Source organism: Peromyscus maniculatus, chromosome 7 (assembly GCF_049852395.1).
Source record: "Peromyscus maniculatus bairdii isolate BWxNUB_F1_BW_parent chromosome 7, HU_Pman_BW_mat_3.1, whole genome shotgun sequence".
Lineage (NCBI taxonomy): Eukaryota > Metazoa > Chordata > Mammalia > Rodentia > Cricetidae > Peromyscus > Peromyscus maniculatus.
Window position 1 is genome coordinate 5,402,781 of NC_134858.1, and position 21,377 is coordinate 5,424,157.

The 21,377-nt window shown below is 38.6% G+C and overlaps 1 protein-coding gene across 1 annotated transcript in view; it reads left to right on the forward strand.

Moving 5' to 3' along the window:
• Angptl5 (angiopoietin like 5) overlaps positions 1-21,082 on the forward strand; it is a 31,569-nt gene extending 10,487 nt beyond the window's left edge. The window contains exons 3-9 of the mRNA XM_076575636.1: positions 841-985; positions 3,933-4,036; positions 4,798-4,891; positions 10,472-10,572; positions 12,127-12,247; positions 13,950-14,135; positions 17,933-21,082. Coding sequence (XP_076431751.1) covers positions 841-985; positions 3,933-4,036; positions 4,798-4,891; positions 10,472-10,572; positions 12,127-12,247; positions 13,950-14,135; positions 17,933-18,252 — 1,071 coding nt within the window. The 3' untranslated portion in view covers positions 18,253-21,082. The remainder of the gene's footprint in view (positions 1-840; positions 986-3,932; positions 4,037-4,797; positions 4,892-10,471; positions 10,573-12,126; positions 12,248-13,949; positions 14,136-17,932) is intronic.
• The last annotated feature ends 295 nt before the right edge of the window (positions 21,083-21,377 follow it).

Consider the following 21,377-nt stretch of genomic DNA (forward strand, 5'->3'; position numbering starts at 1 on the left):
ATAGACAACATTAGTCAAAGACTGTTTTGATAGTGAAGAGACTAATCACATGCAAACCGATAGAGATACTTTTTTTTTTTTTTTTTTGGTTTTTGGAGACAGGGTTTCTCTGTGTAACTTTGTAGCCTGTCCTGGATCTTGTTCCATAGACCAGGATGGCCTTGAATTCCCAGAGATACATCTCTGCCTCCCAAGTGCTGGAATCAAAGGTTTGTGCCACCACCAGCACTGGGCTAATAGAGATACTTTCTAATGTCAGGTGTTATCATCCTTTTAATGATACCTGTTACTGATTTTTGCAAATCAAAATCCCATAATTCAAAATTTTATCAATGATAACATTAAAATCTATGAGCAGTTATCTTTTTAATTCTTTAACTATTTTATATAAAAGCAAATCTTCCTACACATTTTTTCCTATAATTTTAAAGAGTTGGTGGCAGAGGTTCACTTGGCTAGAGGTATTAGGGAGATGTCCGGGGGATTTCCTCAGTCCTTTTCACGGTGCTGTCATGTCCTGTTAGGTGCGAGTGTGCAGAGTAAAGATGAAGTTCATGGGATCAGAGGAGGGAAGCAAGTCCTAAGCAGCTTTGTTTGGAGTTTGAGAGGAAAAGAGACGATGCAAGCGCTGAATTATCATGCACTTACTGACCCAAACCAAACTGTACCCTTAAGGGTTGTTTGTGGGAATTTAAACTAATTAGGTCAGCATGTATTTTAAGTGATCATCTTCTCTGTATATTTCAAGTTCCAGTCTGTTTTCTGTAGTCTTCTTACTGTGTATAAGGTCTGACAGCATATTTTCATGCATTTTTCTCATTTCTATTTTACAACTTGAAGGATTCTCTAGTAGGTAACAGTGCGGCAGATAAAACTATTCTCAAAGATGAAAATCAAAGTAACCCTGCTGTGTACAAGGAAGACTGTAAGGAGTCACGTGATGCTAAGACCAAAGTGACCCGAGAAGAAAAACATTTTATATGTAGTAAGTATTAAAAATTACCACAATGATAATGAAATCAAACTTTGACACAGAAAAAATCCTTCATTTTATATGGGTTATTTTATATATACCTTATCACCCAAGGCTGGACGCTGTCTGTGTTTGACACTTAATAAGTATGTGCTTAATAGATATTTGTTAAGTCAACGCAATCTTTCTTCCAGGGAGTCCAGTGGCATCTATAGACCACAGAAAGAAGGGCAAGCCAGAGGGCTCTGATAATGCATTAGTTTATGAGGGGCTGTTTTATTTCCTGGTTCAGCGTCCTGGAAACTTCACCTTAGTCCCTCTCCCAGGGTATTTCTAAAATCAAACACATTGTTACTGAAAACTACAACAACTAATGCAATAAATACAACACAAATCTAGTCATTTAATGTAGGAAAGGATCACAATTAGAGTTTTAGTCTCAGTATAAGAGTGATTTAGTCACAATACAGTAATTCTTATAATTTATTATAGACATGGGGTGCAGTGAAGAACGGCAACCTGAGATGGGTGGAGCTGATGACTTGACCCAGGTCCTCTGGGGTAGTCATTTACAGGTTAGAGTGCAAAAAGCTGACTTAAATCTGCTTAATTTCTGTGTAACATTGCTGTGGATATGGCTCTGTATAAATAAAATGCTGATTGGCCAGTAGCCAGGCAGGAAGTATAGGCAGGACAAGCAGAGAAGAGAATTGTGGGAATAGGAAGGCTGAGGAGGAGACTCCAGCCTGCCGTTCAGGAAACAGCATGTAAAGGCAACAGGAAAAGCCACGGAACACATGGCGACATACAGATTAACAGAAATGGGCTGAGTTTAAATGTAAGAGCCAGTCAGTGGTAGGCCTGAGCTAATGACTCAGCAGTTTCATTAATATAAGCTTCTGAGTGATGATTTTATAAGCAGTTGCAGGGTCCATGGGGCTGGGCAGGACCAGAGAAAACTTCAACTACATAACATAAGTGTTCCAAGCTCCAATCTATGGATTTGCTTTGGTCCCATTAAGACAGGTGTTTAAATTCAGAGAAAAAAACTAAGAAAAAGTGAGAGACTGAAAATAAAAATGAGAGACGAAGATGGATGAAATAGACTCTAAACTGTTAGAAATTATTAATGTCATTTTACTGCTAGGGTGAAATAAACTTAGAGATAAATACCATTTTAAAAGGTATTCATGAAATAACATGTAGATCTTTTTTGCTGAAGAGGATGAATGTCATTGTCGTAGGTAAAACTTTCTCAGTCTGAGAAGCAGAGGTAGTTGATATTATTTTGAAATATTTTATTTTGATTTTATGTGTGAATGTTTTGCCGGCATGCATGTATGTATGTACACCGCATGTGTGCAGTGCCTGAGGAGGCCAACAGCTGTTGGATCTCTTTAACTGGAGTTACAGCTGGCTATGAACCACTGTGTCAGAACCAGAGCTGAGTTCTCCGCAATAGAAGCCAGTGCCTTTAATTATTGAGTCATTTCTCCAGCCCTGAGGATTTTTTTTTTTTTTTGGTGTTAAAATTATTAGAGATCGGGCTGGAGAGATGGCTGAGCGGTTAAGAACACTGACTGCTCTTCCAGAGGTGCTGTGTTCAATTCCCAGCAACCACATGGTGGCTCACAACCATCTGTAATGAGATCTGGCGCCCTCTTCTGGCTTGTGGGGACACATGCAGGCAGAATACTGTATACATAATAAATAAATGAAAATTTAAAAAAAAAATTAGAGATGATGAAACATGATGGCAACATGATCTCAAATGCCTTAAGGGAAAGTATGTTTAGTGTTTGTGCAGCCTTTTTAAAAATAAGAAATGCTGAATATTTTCTATGAAATCAAATGGTAATGTATTGTGTAAGTTCAGCCAGAAACTAACAAACTGGAATCGTAATGTTTTTATATTTATTTATTTATTTATTTATTTATTTATTTATTTATTTATCTATCTATCATCTATCTATCTATCTATCTATCTATTTATTTATTTATTTATTTATTTATTTATTTATTTATTTATGAGTGTGGTGTTACCACATAGGGTACATGTAAAGGGGTTAGAGGACAATTTCCAGGAGTCAATTCTTTCCTTCCACCATGTGGGTCTCAGGAATTGAACTCAGGTTTTCAAGCTTAGTGGTAGATGCCTTACCCACTGAGCTATTTTGGTGGCCTCCAAAGCTTTGATTAAGATTTATTATGTGTATGAATGCTAGTGACTTGGTTTTAAATTATATAGTATTAGAAAAAATAAAACAAAGATGTATTTTTTAAATTAACTGGCCTGGTATGCAAGTAAATTACAATTGCATTTTACTTTATCATGTAATAGTAATTAATGGATAAGAAGACTGACACAAGTCACATGTATGCAATCCTAACATTTGAGAATTTGAGAGATGGAGGCAGGAGGATCAGGAAGGGGTTAAAAGCCAGCGTGGGCTACATGAGACCCTGTTCCCCACTTCCTATACTTCTTGCCTCTAAACTTCTTTTTTTTTTTTTTTTGGTTTTGGTTTTTCGAGACAGGGTTTCTCTGTGTAGCTTTGCGCCTTTCCTGGAACTCGCTTTGGAGACCAGGCTGGCCTCGAACTCACAGAGATCCGCCTGCCTCTGCCTCCCGAGTGCTGGGATTAAAGGCGTGCGCCACCACCGCCCGGCTGCCTCTAAACTTCTTATCTCATAAAGTGAGAGTAGGCATTAAGAATGTTGTTTCTTAGTTAAATAAATCATTTGAGGGAATCTATATTATCAGGAATCATAATTTCATTAAGAATGTTGAAATAATTGCTTTTTGGCCAATCCCATTTTAAATAAATATATTCTAACTAAAACATACAGTTATAGGTTCAGATAAATTCAGATACTTTTCTTTATTCCAAATCATGTGAAATTCATTGTTTTCACTCTAACTGTTTTATATAAGAATGTCATTTTCTTTCTGATTAAGGAAACCTGCAAAATTCTATTGTTTCTTATACAAGAAGTACCAAAAAACTACTGAGAAATATAATGGATGAGCAGCAAGCGTCTCTGGATTATTTATCTAGCCAGGTATAGAATTCTTTTGGCATTTCATTGCATGGCATGTGCACATTGGCACAGCGGCTGGAAGCACAGTCTTTTGATTTTATGTATCGATGTTTAATACCGACGAGGTGAGAAGCATTGTAACACAGAGCAATCAAGCAGGCCTTTGCTCAAGGGGGGTGCAGTCTGGTGACGAGAAAACAAACATGGAAAAATAGAGATAATCTGACTACTGTCAGAATGACATGGGAAGTCTCTCAGAAGACAGAGCCTGTCAGCTGAGCACTGAGGGATGAGTGAATGCTTTAAATGCCACAAGATTGGTAAGGAAGGAACAGCATTCCCTCTGGGGGTTCTCAGGAGTTGGCACAGGGTGGGAGCGCTGGTGAGGTTGGGAATGAGTAAGGAAACCTGACTAAAGGAATCAGGAACTAAAGCTCGCTACACTACGGGCCACCGAAGTGTGTGAGCAAGGAACTGTCTTCACCCCTTAACAGCTGGTGTGGAGGATGAAGAGGGCAGAGCAAAGGGAGGCAGCGAGGGAGGCAGTGGTGCCGTGGGGCAGTGAGAGCAGAGCCGCGGGCGCAGATGGCACAGGGTGATGGCAGAAGGACAGCGCTTAGGAGGTGCTGCTGGGTGGCACCGTCACTACTTAGGCCTTTATTGTGTTAGAGCAGAAAGAATCCAGCCTAGAAGAGGAGGCATGCTTTTGGTTCAGGGAGGCTTAGAGACAGCGTTTATATAATTCAGCTAAGTATAACCTTGCCTCGTGTGTCTGTGTTTAGGTTAATGAGCTCATGAATCGAATTCTCCTTTTGACTACTGAGGTTTTCAGAAAACAGCTGGACCCCTTTCCTGCCAGGCCCGTTCAGTCACATGGTGAGAGTACTGGTATTTCAGCCTCTTCACAGTTCTGCTTTATTACTCAAAGTTTCTGGACAGCCCGGTGCGCTGAAGTTTTAGAACACACTGTTCACTGTTTCCTAACAGTCTGGAAGACTAGTACCTGCTATTAGGCCAGTTACACAATGTGCCCTTTCTAGGCTGAAGGACTTTTCCACTGTTTGAAAGCCATAGCTGTAAAATAATATTAGGGATCTGTTGAACATTGAGTAACCTTAGGTGCCGTGTTCTGAGCACCCCGCCCTGGCATTTTATTAATAATTACTTTTCATACAGAAGAGAAGCTCCAGAGTCCCTCCCACCTGTGAAAAGTGGTTTTTTTTTAAAAGATGTTTCAATGTGGGATATAAAATTTTAAAGGAAAAAGAAATTTAATACAGAAATAAATACAAAGTTAACTTTTTTGCACTAAAATGTAACATTTATTTCTACATGTTTGTGCTTCTAAGAAAGTGCTGTGTAAAACTTAAAAATATGAATTCATATGAAAATTCTAAGCAAATAAATATTACTGAGGCTCAAGTATGTGATCCTAAGTATTTCTTGGAAGTGGGAGGGAACAGACAGGAACCGAGTATCTCCTTGTTCCTTTATGAGGACAGGCTCTGTCCTGTGTTACTTTAAAGGACTTATTCCGTCACTACCTCAGTGACAGTGCAAACTGTAGCTGAGCATGAAATCCAGTGTCAGGCTGGTCCTAACCTCCAAGCTGCTCGTTCCTTGGTATTAGTTTCCTCAGCAGTAAGTTGAAATCCTTATCTGCCTTTCCTCACTGTGGTCTCCAATACCAGACAAAAAGTGACTCACAGAAGGCAAGGGTCATTTGATCACAGTTTGAACGTCCGCTCCGTCACTGCGGGGAGGCATGGCGGCAGGAACGTGAGGTAGCTGGCCACTCTATCTGCAGTCAGGAAGCAGAGAGAGAGAGAGAGTGCGGGGCGGGGGCGGTCAGCTCGCTTTCTCCCTTTTATTCATTCTGGCACCCCAGTCCATGAACATGGTGCCACCCACATTCAAGTGGCGTCTTCCCTTCTCAGTCCAACCTTTCTGGAGTCCTTCTCATGTGCACCACCATAGGTGTTTGTCTGAGGTGACTCTAAAGCCAGACAAGTTGGCCGGAAATGTAAACCTTTGCAAGTCTTCCAGAGTTGCTGTGAGGGGTTGATGAGTAAAATCACCGAAAGTTCTGAAATGACCTGTGATGCACAGTCAGAGCAGCACAGACTTGCTCTAATACCCTCGGGTCAGGTGACGAACACACAACCCAAGAGACCAAGAAGTCCCCTGTGGCTTCCCCACACCTCTGAGCACAGCTCCATTGTAGGAATGCCTCTTCGCATCTCACTGCGCAAACCAGAAGCAAAGGGAAGGCGACAACTTTTTATACCTATTTTTTTTTGTTGAGTTGTTTTCTACAGATTAATGTGTGGTAAGCTGTGTGCTAAACGCTTGCCTTTTAAACCTTCAGTAAAACACTATGACACAGTAGTGTCATCATTCCTATGTTAGGTAAACATTCTAAGGCTTCCAGTGGTTAATCAATGGTTCCTGGCTAAGAAGTAATAGTAGTCACCTGAGGAAGTGATGCTCTGAAACTTGTTTTTGGACATGATATTTTTGATTGAACCCAGAGCTGCATGCATGGTGGGCAAGTGATCTATCAGAAAGTTACCCCCAGACCCCATAAGGATCTATTAAGTTGCTCAGGCTGCTTTGAACTATGTAGTCAGGACAAGCTTTCCTGCCTCAGTTTCCCGAGTCACTGGGATCACAGGGTTGGAGTTATTTAATTACACTTACAACATGTACACTAGAAGACATTCAAATAGAATGTAATACACCTTGGCATATTGGCATTACATACATATATTTACAATCCTCTGTGGAACTGAATGCTTTGGAGGTGGATGGGGTGCTGTGGATATCACTCTATATAAATAAAACACTGATGGCCAATGACCAGGCAGAAAGTATAGGCGGGACAAAGAAAGAGGAGAATTGGGAAAACAAGAAGGGGGAGGAGAGACACTGCAGCCACCGCCAGGACAAGCAACATGTAAAGACGCTGGTAGGCCACCAGCCACGTGGCAAGGTATAGATTTATAAAAATGGGTTAATTTAAGATATAAGAACAGTTAGCAAGAAGCCTGCCATGGCCATACAGTTTATAAGTGATATAAGCGTCTGAGTGATTATTTTATAAGTGGATTGTGGGACTGCGGGGCTTGGGGAACCTGGAGAGAAGCCCTCCAGCAACAAATGGCGCCCAACGGCTCGAGTTTCCACCTTAAACCTGAGAATATTTAATAACCAATTCTAAACAGAGCCAAAACCAGGTTCCTGCTTCTTGTCTCATATGAGCAGCTAGACGCCACAAAACACAGGTTTGAACACTGGCGGGTTCCTGGAGTGTGCGTTTGACCGGCAGTATGGCGGGAATGAGGGGTCTGCCAGAGGCACATTATGCTGTGTAGTAGATTTAGTCTTTACTAGTATTTTTTAAAAAAAGGTTTCTGGGCTACACCCTGCTTTGATAAAAGCTTAGACCCACTATTTCTGAGACTTGATGACTCCCAGAGCTGGCGGAAAACGTACCACTGCCATGTTGGGAAGCTGAAGTGGGCGGAGCCAGCAGCCACAGCGCTGTTTCAGGCTTAGAAGGATGCAGTTTAAAGCAATAGGCTCAAGGCTCAAGGTAATATAAAAAATAAGCCACGTAACGATGGCTACCACACAGAGAATCTGGATTATGTTGTCTTTGATATTTGTAACTGAAGAAAAACATTTGATTACAAAAGCTGTTGAATTATGCCAAAATGTATATTTTAAAGGTACCTTGACTTCAAAATTTGGATTTAAGGATATGTTGCTTTGGAAAAGAGGTTCTGCTTTTGTTTCCACAGAAAGCCAGAGGCTATGGATTTGTTCCAGATTAAGATACATCAGGTTTCAACAGCCAAGACCCCCTGAAAGGTCTCCGATGACACCATGGCCCAGATGATCCAGCATCCAGAGCGGTTTCAAGGCAACTGGTTCAAACAATACAGCCTCACGGACTACCCCATAGGTCTAAAATTTTCTTTGCATCCCCATAAGATACAGCGCCCCCCTCCAGCAGGAAGTAGTAAGAGATGCTACGCCCAAATTCCCAAATATACCAAGCTGGCTTTAGAGGTGGAATTGGCTCACCCCCCCCCCCTCTAAACCCAGACATATTGCTTTAAAAAAAAAAATGGTTAGGCAATTCTTGTGTCCCAAATCAGAAGAGCCCTCTGGTGTGGGACAGAGAAAACCAATATTTTTATTTAAAACAGATTGATTATAAATGTGATCTCTTTCTAAAAAAGAAAAGGGGATATAATATAGATATATAGGAAGATATAGAGATGATAAGATAAAAGGATAGATTAATTAACCTACTTTTAAAGAACAACTTGTTTAAAATGTTTTACATTGGTATAGATTTTAGTTTATGTTTAAAATGTTTTACATTGGTATGGATTTTAGTTTATTGATACAAACTTGAAGTTAATATTGTTATACTGTGTATATATATATTTCTATTCTTGTTTGAGGTATTATGTTTATGTAACTCATTTAAAATTGTAATGGATAATTAAAAATAGATTAATAATTAGTCATCTATGATAATCATATCTGTAGCCATGTTAGTTAAGTTTTCTAGGTATACATAGATATATTTCAGATAGATAGGTAATCTTCAAACACTTCATAGACCTAGAGAATATGGCATTTAAATAACTTAAAATTCTGTTGATGTGAGACACAATTGCTCCTGGCTGCACCAATTGATCCCGAGAGAATGTTGGGCTTCTAAGACATTTCCATTTGGAAGTTTGTCTTTTTGGCACAAAATGGCCTACTGGGCAAAGAACTGCCCTTGCCTTGATGGCTGACAGTACAAATGCAATGCTGTCCTTTCTGGACAAGCGGGACACAAGGAAAGTGACCACTGTACTCTGCCAAGACAGGGTAAGATGGTCTCTCAAAATTCCTGCTTCTGAAAATGGTCTGTCAGATATTCTAGGCCTGTAGCCAATCTGAATGCATCAACAATGCTGAGAAACATTAGGTGACTGTCCAGGCTGCCAGCTGTCTTGGTCTACTCTTGCAAGATTCCCGAAAGTTGCTTGCATCCATCTACCATTTCTCAGGTACCATTATGTTCCTTCTCAGGTCTTTGATGTGGTTGAAAACTAGATAGTTGTAATTTCCTCAGTTATGATAAAAGATAAGTTAGATATAAAACCTTAAACTCACAAATATAAGATAGATAGGACAACTTCTTTAATATTGTAACTGTAATTCTTGCTCGATAATTGTTTTGTTATATGTAATTTTACTATGTTAAAGTTAAAACCTTCCTTTTTAAAAAAAGAAGAAAAGGGGAAGTGCTGTGGATATTACTCTATGTAAATAAAACACTGATGGCCAGTGACCAGGCAGGAAGTATAGGCGGGACAAAGAGAGAGGAGAATTGGGGAAACAGGAAGAAGGAGGCGAGACACTGCAGCCACGGCGAGGAGAGGCAACCTGTAAAGACTCTGGTAAGCCACCAGCCACGTGGCAAGGTATAGATTTATAAAAATGGGTTAATTTAAGATATAAGAACAGTTAGCAAGAAGCCTGCCATGGCCATACAGTTTATAAGTGATATAAGCGTCTGAGTGATTATTTTATAAGTGGATTGTGGGACTGCGGGGCTTGGGGAACCTGGAGAGAAGCCCTCCAGCAACAATGGGGGGTGGGGGTGGGGCTACAGCTTTAACATTTGTAGATAGAGCACACACTGGCCTCACTTAGTTTCTTGTTAGTGAAGAAAGTGATTTCTTCTTCTTCCCTCCTGGTTATTGGTATTGGCAACATCAACACACTAGAGTCTGAAGTTTGGAATAAAGTAGTCAAGGATGTGTTAATCACAATTAACCTACTTATTCCTTAAGTTTTCTCCTTGCTAACCATCCTTTATATATTAAAGATAAACTTGGGTTAACTTAGATTCCTTGGAAAAGAGGATTATAATTATACAGCAAGTCTCCCAAATGAGATTTTAAAGATTTATTTTATTTTTACTTATGTGTATGTGTGTGAGCCTGTGTGAGTTTATGTGCACCACATGCCTGCAGGGGACTAAAGAGTGTCGGATCCCCTGGAACTGAAGTTACAGACTGTTGTGAGTCCCTGTCTGGGTGCTAGGAATGTAACCTGGGTCCTCTGCAGGAGTAGTTGGGCTCTTGATTGTTAAGCCATCACTCCAGCCCCACTATATGAGGACTTTAAACAATAACCAGTCACTAAAAGGGTATTATTTGTGAGGGGTTTCTGCAGCCCAAATTCTTTGATTCCTGTTCTTTCATATGTTTTCTCCTAAAATCTAAAATTGTGGTAATTTTTCATTTGTAAGAAGTTAAAGGCATGGTATCACTAATAGAAGCTGTAGCAACAATTTCAGACAGCATTGTCAGTTCTCTGCTATTAACTGACTGTCTTAGGTACAATTGAACATTCACTAAATGACTCATTTTATTTTCCTAGGTTTGGATTGCACTCATATTAAAGATTCAATTGGCTCTGCCACCAAAACCCCTAGTGGTTTATATATAATCTTTCCAGAGGGATCTAGCTACCCATTTGAGGTAAAGTTTTCCCTTATTATACAGAATAAAGTAAACATCAAGCTAACTTTGTTAATATTTAAATTATAATTATTTAAATATTTATGTTTTAAATATTTTTGTCTTAAAAATTTTAAATAAATTAGCAAGATTTGCAGTTTGAAAAGTTTGGTTTCCTTGACATCTTATGCTCAGACTATGAATTTCAGTGTCCTAGTGTTCATAGTTACTCTTTTTAAAGGAAATCCAGTTGTTGCAAGGCTTTATGCTACCATCGTGGGGACAGAACTGTAACAATATAAATCCTTGCTTCAATTAGTCAATGGAGACTTGATAACAATGATGTGCTGTGACGTGGGGCTTACCAAAGAACTTTTACTGTGCTTCCGTCTTATAACTGCATTTTCTTCTGATGATATATTATTTTACAGTGTGAGAATTTGTTTCCAAAATTAAAAAAGAAATTAATAGAAAAGGCATTTTACTTAGGCATAAGGAAGATTGATAAACTGATCCATGCTTAATGTGAATAATAAGAATTATCCTTAGTACTTGTCTGCTTGTATTTCTGGTAGGTACCTACTGCACACAATGCTTATGGACAGAAAAGACATGTGTGTATATACATATTTTTTTCTGGGTACTTTCTCAGTGTCTAAAAAATTTATGATCTTTAAAGTTTATCAATAGTCTATATTGTACAATAACAACCTTTCTTTCTAAGTAGATGCAGAGTTTCTGTTCTTAGAATTTTTACCATAATTTCTCTTGAAATTTATTGACAAGATGTCAAAAAATTAGGACTTAGGTGGGAAATAATTTAGAAAGTACCTGAGTCTCTTTGCCTACACATTCAGAACTGGATCTGAACAGCGGTGGAAGGGGAGGCTTGTAACTTTTCCAGGAGTGGGTTGTATAATTACCTCTTCTGTGGAAAGTGCTGGTGCTTGAGCTTCCTCCACATTGCCTTTTTTCCTGTCTCTGTGTGGGAAGTCTCTGGGAGAGTGGATTACTTTGATTTCTTCCCTGTTGTTTCTGTGGGCCCCAGGCAGGTGCATGTCACAGTTTCAGCAGACGCCCCTGTGAGCACTTGCTGGGTGGGCACAGTTCATGCTTTTGGTCTTGAAATGTCAGTCTGAACACCAGTTTGTGAGAGGAAGAGAAACCAGAGGTGGGCAGACAACATATTTAATACTAAAAAACAAAACAAAACAAAACAACAACCCCCCCCCAGTATTATAATTCAGAGAACAAAGTCATTTGTAAAGCGATCCATCTCTGCCATAGCATGTCAGCACTGTTATTCCTGAACTGAAAAAAAATGTTTAGAGTTGAGGAATTATATGATAACCTTAAAATAATACAAACAGTTATGTCTTTTTAAAAAGTCACTCACACAAGGCTGAAGTTAGGTTAATTATGAGTTTGCCTAAGCAGAGAGTTAAAATATAAATGCATTCATGGGAATAAAAACTTTCTTGTGTTTATTTTTCTATAGGATCATGGATGAGTTCTATAATGTCAAACAATGAAAACAATGTTGTATTATTTTGGCATTTTCTGGGCCCATTTTAGGTAATTTGTGACATGGATTTCAGAGGAGGAGGATGGACAGTGATTCAGAAAAGGATGGATGGGACAGTTGACTTCCGGAGGCCATGGTGTGATTACCTGGATGGATTTGGAGACCTTTTAGGTCAAATGTTATGTGTTGATGCTTTGCCTTTTCTCCTTCTTTCTGGTGTGTTATTTCTAAACTGTAACAGCATTAGTCAAATCTTCAGTAAGAGTGGTAAATCTACGTGAATATAAAAATATGATTTAAATTCTATTTTTATATGCCAAATTATTTTTAAAAATGTTTTCAGTTAAGTTAATCTGGGCTGGAGACATGTCTTAGCAAATAAGAGTCCTGGCTCCTCAAGAGGACCTGGGTTCAACCCCCAGCTCCCACATGGCAGGTCACACTGTCTGTAACTCCTGTTCCATGGGATCCAGAATCTTCTTCTGGCTTCATGAGCCCAGGAACACACAAGGTGCACAGACACACATGTGTGCGAAATACCCATAAACACACATTTAAAAAAAAAACTACAACTTTTTAGAGATGAATTGAAATGTGATTGGAGTGAAAATTCTCAGTTGGGTATTTGTTATCTGTACCCAGTAGCTTTGATAAGTGCTTCCCAATTGTTTGTGGAACAAGGAAAGAAAAAAAAAGGAGGCAGGATTGTCATAGACTTAAAATACAGTGAAATATAAATAGAACCAAGGCAAATGACCATTAAAGTCAAATCATTTAAGTTGAATGTAATTTTATAAAACTATGATGTACATTACTATTTTCTAAATTTGAAGAGTTTTAACTAAGAAGATCTAGAGGCAGACACTGTTTTTGCAAACTAAGACTATTCTATATTTAGTACAATTAAAATACATTGGGGATTTAATAAAATTTGCTGTTAGCTCTTAAATATGAAGTTGGAGTAAAACTGAAAGAAGCTGAAGACAAGTAGAGACTATGAAACTAACAGCTCCATAGGAGCCCATCCTACAAGGTGTCCATGTTTTCTTGTACTTATTCTTTTCAATTCTAACAGGGTGGTAGCTAAAAGATCCATGGAAAAGAACTTAGTATCTTAGTCATAGCTTTCTGAGTTTTGATAGTCTGTCTCATTATCTTCTAACTCTCTGAAATTTTATACCCTGTAATTTCATAATTTAAGTAGGCTGTATCTCAGGAATGTCCACATTTACTATAATCCATTATGGATATGGGGAAATAGAAAGTCAGTGGCTAAAATGTGCATGCAAGAACACTGTCCGAATTTGGGAGATCTGTTAATATAATCCACAGTTGTCTTGGAAATATTGACTCTAAATCTGGAGAAGCTTCAGTGTGGCCACGTTTTGTTTCCACTTAGGTAAATGGCAAGCTGCTTTTAAACAAAGAAATATTTATTTATAAGGAATTTCCAAGGTAGAAAAAGCAATTTTAACCGAGTGCTTTCAGGAAGTGTTTCTTAAGGAGCAGCTGATTTGAGATTAAAACTCCTACATTTACTGGGTCACTTCATTTGTTAGTTGCTGTGAGATTTGAACACGTTTTTCTGTTGACATGCCATAAACGTAAAACTTGACTTTTTAGTCTTCAAATTCACTTTTAAGTTGAATTTGGGGAAATAAAAATGAGACAGTTTGATTCTGTTCAGTCTTGTGAATTAACAAAATAAGTAAGTTAGATAACAGCCGACAGCTGAGTTGAGGCAAACCCTCTAGAGTCCTGGTTATTGATGAGTCCTCTCAGGTACGGAAAAGCTAAAGAGCATCAGCATTCACTAATAAAAGCTTGTTCTCATGTGCACTAAACGTATTAAAACAAAGCACTTCTTTTACAGGAGAATTTTGGCTAGGACTGAAAAAGATTTTTTACATAATAAACCAAAAAGATTCTAGTTTTATGCTTCATGTGGCCTTGGAATCCGAAGATGACACCTTGGCTTATGCTTCATATGAGAATTTTTGGCTAGAGGATGAAACACGATTTTTTAAAATACACTTAGGACGATATTCAGGAAATGCTGGTAAGTTTTTAATTACTAAAATGACACAAAATTGAGGTATCACTTGCCTAGTATTACATAAAGATAGAAATAATGCAGGACATATGATGATGACATGTAGCTGATGACAATAGAGCACAATATGCAAGTCTGAAAGCCTGTGGTGCCCACTTTGCTTAATGACCTTGGAGTGTTTGTATCCTTTAAAGCAGTTTACTCTGACCCTGGTGGTCTTGTGGGCAGAGACCCTGAGGCAGGCTGAGTAAGCAGCATTCCTATTTTCATGCTCAGGGAGTAAGAGCTTTCCAACTTTGTCAGTGAAGAAACCTGAAAGAGAAAGTGTCTATTCCAAGACCTGTGGATCACACCTCTTCCATCCAATCCTAGTCCACAAAGACACCCAAACAAGTTCTTTTTACTCTCCCTTGATGCATTCCCCAAAATTTAACTCATCAGAACTTCAGAATACTTGATGATGACTTTGTATTTTGGAGCTGAATTTTTAAAGACATTTGAGTGAAGAAATACTAAATCCTGTTCCTCTGTTTTTTTTCCTGATGGTGTACTTGTTGGTTATATATATTAGTGTTAGAAGTTCACAATGAATGCTGTATATCTCTTGGCTGTCAACTAATGTTGACACAGAGGGAAACATAAACAACACTGAAAACAGAAGACTGGTAGAACTTTAGCTTTAAAGAGAACGTGAGAGTAATTGCAACCAGGAGATTTTTGTGGGAGGATGGGTAGGTTTCAAAATGAGATGAATATTAAAGTTACTTGGAAATACATATTTCTGCAGAATCTAGTTCAGTCACTTCAGGCCAGGTGGATATGCCAGCATCCTGAGAACTGAAGACTCAGACTTGGAAGAAAGGACAGGTTTTTGGCAAGTGACTGTTGGCAAATGGGGCAGCTTGTATCACAGCATAGACAAGGAAATAGATGGCCGGCAGAGGGGCTGCTTGGTGTGGGTGGATTCATGGCATATTAGTGGGGTTGGTCTTGAGACATTAGGTGAAAGTTGAAAATCAAGTACAGATAGCTATGGGAAAGCTTAAAGGTTTTTATATAAAGTTTTCAGTGTTTACTTCCAAAGTGCAAAGAGTTGCTCAACATGGAGCATGCCATGTCAGGAAGCTTATGTGGAGATCTCTAAAAGATAGTTATGTTTTTGTTAGAGGATGTTTTATTTTCATTATAGAACTCTTAAACTTCCCATGGCCATTAAGTAGCTTTTAACTGTTGATCAAATTATACAGTTAAATTAAGAAAAGGAAAAGGTACAGTGTAGATAGATATGCAGGTAAAATGTGATCAGATACAAATTTGACATTGAGCTTGATGCAAAAATATAAATATGAACTTGAATATTTGAGCAGGATCATTGGTTCATAAGAAGTAGAAAAGGGCTAGGGAGATGCTCAGTCAGCAAGGTGTCCACTTCACAGGCACAAGGGCCTGAGTTCAGATTCCCAGAACCCACAGAAAAACTGTATTACAGTGCAAGCCTTGGAGCATTAGGGACAGGCAGATCCTTGAGTCCATTGGTTAGCTAGACTAGCCTAACAAATGAGCCAGAAAATAAAGATGGACAATGATCAAGGAAAGAGACATTGGGCCTACACACACACACACACACACACACACACACACACACACACACACACACACACACACCAGATATTTCTGATAGTAAAACTTGAGAGAAATTTCTGTGGGTTCTCAGAGAAAGCAGCATTGCAGCTTTGTCTTTGGGGTGACTAAAATACCTAACAGAGACAACTTAAGGGAAGAGGGCTTATTTTGGCTGGCAGTCCCGGAGCTGTTTCAGGGAGGATGTGGTGGAGAGCAGTCCACATCTGATGGCTCAGTAGAGAACGGCAGAGACAAGACCTAGCTCTAAGGTTGTGTGCCAGTGACCTGCTTCTACTGTGCCTCCTTGTTGTCATTTCACTATCTCTCAGTAATGCCTCTGTGTGGTGGCTCCACCAAGGAAGCCACCCACTCACTCATGAGGTCAGAGTCCTTTTGATGTGACTCTCCAGAAATGCATCCCAGGCACATCCAGAGGTGTGCTTTGCCAATCTTCTATCTAACGATGATGAAGGTTAGTGGCCAATCAGTTAAGTTCTGAGAGCCACGCTTATAGCAAATGTGGTGGGTATATTCTAATGGAATTTACACAGGAGTAATTGTGTGTGTGTGTGCGCGCGTGCGCGTGTTTAAAAAAGTGATTCAGTGTAATCCATTGAGAAGTCACCTGGTGTAGATTTTTCTGATGTTGAACTTTGTCAGTGGAGACTGTTCATGTCATGGTCATGGAATATAGGCATTGCTCCCTAGATGAATTGCAATTTTTTAAAAATTGCATTTTATTTATTTATTTTGTATATGTGTGCAGGTACATACATGCCACAATGCATGTGTTTAGGTCAGAGAACAACTTAGAGAGTCAGATCTCTCCTTCCATTATGTTAGTTCTGGAAATTGAATCTAGGCCATCGGGCTTGGTAGCAAGTATGTTTTCCCTTTGTGCCATTTTTCTGACCACACTGGGTGAACTTTGAAAGGTACCGCAGAGCACGGATGATGAAAATTATATTGCATTTGCAGATACACACTTCGGTCTGTGTGTGTCTTTGTGTGTCACAGTATGCAGAGTCAGGGACTTCACTAGCCAGTAGAGCTGGGCTTATGGTAGATCACACTAATGAAGTTCTTCAGGCTCCTCAAAATATTTACCTCAAGAGATCCCAAATGTTCAGAAGCATAATGAACAAGGGCAGGTTTGGGCTTCCTAGATGCTTCACATAGCTTCTCTTTTAGCTGAACATATTAGTCAAAAATTTCATGTAGGTAGGTATCCACTAAGAATCTTTTAACTTCATGGAACTGTATAAAACAAAATGTAGTTCCCGAGCCTGCAGTTTAAGTTTTAGCTGGAGTATTTTGGTCCAAGAAACTTAGTCCTTGAAGGATCTGGTGAAAATCAGGCATGCTAGTCATACAGTGTTCAGTATAAGCTCTTTAAAAATGATCAGTCTACACAGACTGTCAAGAACCATGAAAGCACAACTCCACAGTACACCAGAAATTGTCATGAGCACATTAGGCATGTCACAGGACGCTACGTCCCTGTTTGAAAACAGTGGTGCGATTGCAGATCTAATATTCTTGAGGGCAAATGCTTCACCTGCATCCATAATTGTCTTCCTAAAGTAAAAACCTACCATGGGGGTGGTGCTGAAGAGTCGGCTCACTGGTTAAGAGTATTTGCCATTCTTCCAGAAGACCAGCTTCAAAGCCCAGCACTCACATGGGGCTCACAACTGTCTGGTATTCCAGTTCCAGGGGATCCGACACTCTGGCCTCTGTGAGCACTCCATGCATGTGGTGCACAGACATATATGCAGGCCAACCGATTATACACATAAAATAAAAAATAAAAAGAATGTTAAAAACTCATTATATAACAAAAAGAAAACATACAGTGTGTAAGTTGTTTTCTTTTTTTAAAAAAATTATCAGTCACCATGTAGATCACCTTCAAGTATGACAGACACATGCACCATAATCTGGTTTTGTTTGTATAGCCGAGTTTCCATGCTGGTTGGTCTGTCCATTTAAAGACATATGCCAATTCTTCACAAGGTTTTGGCACATTGTGTGGGAGAGATTTTAACAGGACAGATAGTAGAAAAATTATTGATATCTGTTTCTAGATGCAGCATTTCTGTATAACTGGATGGTAGTAGTTGAGTGAAATAATAAAAATTCTCTGAATTCGCTTTTTGAAAATAATCCATTTTATGCAGGTGATGCATTCCGGGGCTTCAGAAAAGATGATAACCAGAATGCAATGCCTTTCAGCACCTCAGATGTTGATAATGATGGATGCCACCCTGCTTGCCTGGTCAGTAATCAGTCAGTGGAGAGCTGCAGTCACCTCCATAGCAACACTGGCTGGTGGTTCAACCAGTGCGGCCTCACGAACCTAAACGGCGTCCATCATGTTCCTGGAAAATTGCGTGTAACTGGCATTCAGTGGGGTACATGGACCAAAACCAATTCATTTGTCAGGATTAAATCTGTTTCAATGAAGATTAGAAGAACTTACAACCCATATTTTAAGTAATCTTATTTTAAATTGTAGCACAATTTCCATAGTTACTTTTGAAAACATACTAATTTTTTTTTACATAGTTTCTTATTTAGAGTTTAGTATTTAGCTAAAAATTCAATATAGATGGCATGTTAGTGTTATGGGTTTAATTAGTAAACCCATTTTGTAGCACTTATAAAAGCAATCATGGCGTATCATGGTATGTTTTCTATTGACTATATTAACATTATGTGATTGCTTGCAAGATGCATAGTGTTTTTAAAGGAACTTGCCTTCTGTTTGAGCATGTAAACCATAGTAAGTTGCTGGGAAAACTGAGGAGAGAATCTTAATTATTTCTATATCTATATGCTTACTTACATAATTTACAGATAATTTCTTCTGAACACAGTTACAAGAAGCAACACATGTGGATTGATACATTAACACCACAGGGTTAAAAAATTTTACCAACTGATACCACAATATTTTAAAACTGATAAGAATTTGCTGCTAAAATAAAATCTTGCATATTTTATCATAAATAGTAATTTTGTTTTTATTTGTAGTATATTTACTATACATATGCCCTGATCAGTTGCATTCTAGAATACTTGTATTTTAAATATTTTTAATTATAATTTTTAATGTTTTTTTTTTTTTAAAGTTTTACTTGGTAACTCAGCCATGCCTAGAACTCACTATATGGCCCGTACTATCTTGGAAGTCACCATGTAGTTCAGGGTGGCCTGGGAATTGTTGGCAATCCTGCTTCAAACTCTTGAGTGCTAGGATTATAGGTATGAGCCACTGCACCTAGATCTTGGCTCCTTTTAAACCAAGTGATGTGAACTCTAAGTGAAGTACAAGGTGAGCATGAGTCAGTGATCTAGATGTGCTTGGGAGAAATCCTGTTTTCTCCATGTTTTCTAAGTTGGAAGGAGATGAATGGTAAAGATACCATGAAGAAGATGGCAGGGAATATTCTGGGCCAGGTATCAATCAATTAGTGATGAATGAGGTGTGGAGAAAAGTAGAAAAAACATCTTAACAAAGGGCAAACTATTCTTTCCATATGATGAATCACAATACAAGAGCTTCCTTATAAAATAGGTACATGTCAAGAATAGCCATTGACATAATATGACTGGTCAATAAACAAATTTGTGTCATTAATTATCACAAAATTTATACTTATTTTGTTAGTATTTACCCAGTATTTGCACATAAGCTGATAAATGAGATCATTTATACCTTTGTAATATAAATTGATACAATCTTGCTGAACGAGTAGTCGGGGAAACAGTTTATCTATCTCAACTTTATGTATCACATCCGTACACATGGTTATGAATATCTGACCAGAGATGACCTTTAGTGTGTCCTAGGTATCTGACACTGTGATGTGTCATGCACGGACCTCTCAGGAAGAGTCCTGTGGTGTTAGGGTGATGAAGGCAGTTAAACTATATGAAGAAACACAGTGATATCACATATGTGTTAGATCTGGAAGTCAAACATAGGTCTTGGCTTTCTTGTCCTTTTCACTGAAATGCTGGTGAGGAGGGTGATGTGGATGCTCACATATGTCTGGTTCTGTCCTAGTATGCTTCCCCACACACTGTGGTATCTTGCATCAAATGTTCTTCTGTATAAAGAACAAATTGATCCTTATGTCAATTCTGAAACAGCTTTTAAAAGATGTTCTAATGGAGGAGTTTAGAAAGGCATGTGGTAATGTAACAGTTGATTGGATAAGCTTGAGCCAGGCTTGCTATTGGTGTTCACAGTGGCTCACTATCTGAGGAATGAAGTGAGAGGGTGGTGGGACCTGTGCTTCAAATACAAGTAGGCACATCTCAGAAAGTATGCAGAAGCAGAAGTGAGAAAAATCGATAATATCACAAAATCTAAAAGGCTACTTTTATTTTAGCGTAGTGATGTTGTTTTCAGTAAATCCTGAATTTAAGAAATCAAATATTTGTTATGTGTCACTAAGGAATTTAATGCACTAAACAGCTGTGAAAAGACTCAAGGCATTTAATTTTCCACAAATGTCGAAACATTTTTATTCAGTGAGGCTAGGCTTCTGAAATGGTAATAAATGGCATAATAAAAACTTTAAGGTCATATAAATTTTTTAAACACAATTTGAAAACATTTAATCTTAAATAATATTGTAAATTCATACCTGTATGTACGTGCTATTACAAAAAGTGTAGACAATCCACAGACAGCTCAAAATAATACCCACCATAGATTTAATAACACCAGGGAGAATCAGAGTAGCTGACAGCCTGGGAGTTAAGTACTTTATCAGTCTTCAACTACACACATACGCATGCAAACACTAGACCTACTTACTATTGTTCAGACAGGCCCAAGTTTAGAAGTGTGAATGGTTAAAATCAGGGGTTAGCAAAGTAGGGCCCATAGGTCAATCATGCACCATCATTTTGGTCAATAACTTTCACTAGAATGCAAGCACAGCCACTCTTTTCTGTCTGCATCTTCTTTCATGCTACAAGAACAGAGTTGAAGAACTTCCATTGAAACTGTGTGCATTATAAAGGGGTACCATCATCTATATGCAATATAAAGGGAGTACCATCAATTTATATACATTATAAAGGGGTACTATCATCTATATGCATTATAAAGTGAGTGCATCATCTATATGCATTATAAAGGGGTACAATTGCCGGGGGTGGTGGCGCACGCCTTTAATCCCAGCACTCGGGAGGCAGAGGCAGGCAGATCTCTGTGAGTTCGAGGCCAGCCTGGGCTACCAAGTGAGTTCCAGGAAAGGCACAAAGCTACACAGAGAAACCCTGTCTCGAAAAAACCAAAAAAAAAAAAATAATAAAGGGGTACAATCATCTATATGCATTATAAAGGGAGTATTATCATAACAATTTCATAACAATGAAGAATTAGGAAAATCTTGGATTAGATATAAGATGAAGAATTGAGAGGATTCATCAGAGATTAAGCTCACTAGGCAAGGAAGATCTCTATACCGCTATATATGGACATATAGTTGGATCTTGATAGAGCATCACAGATTAAGCTAAAAAGGACTTGTTAATCTCAGGCCAGATATCAAGTCTTACTCCACAGCAAAGTTCTTCTTGCCCAATTCTTCTTCTTCTTCTTCT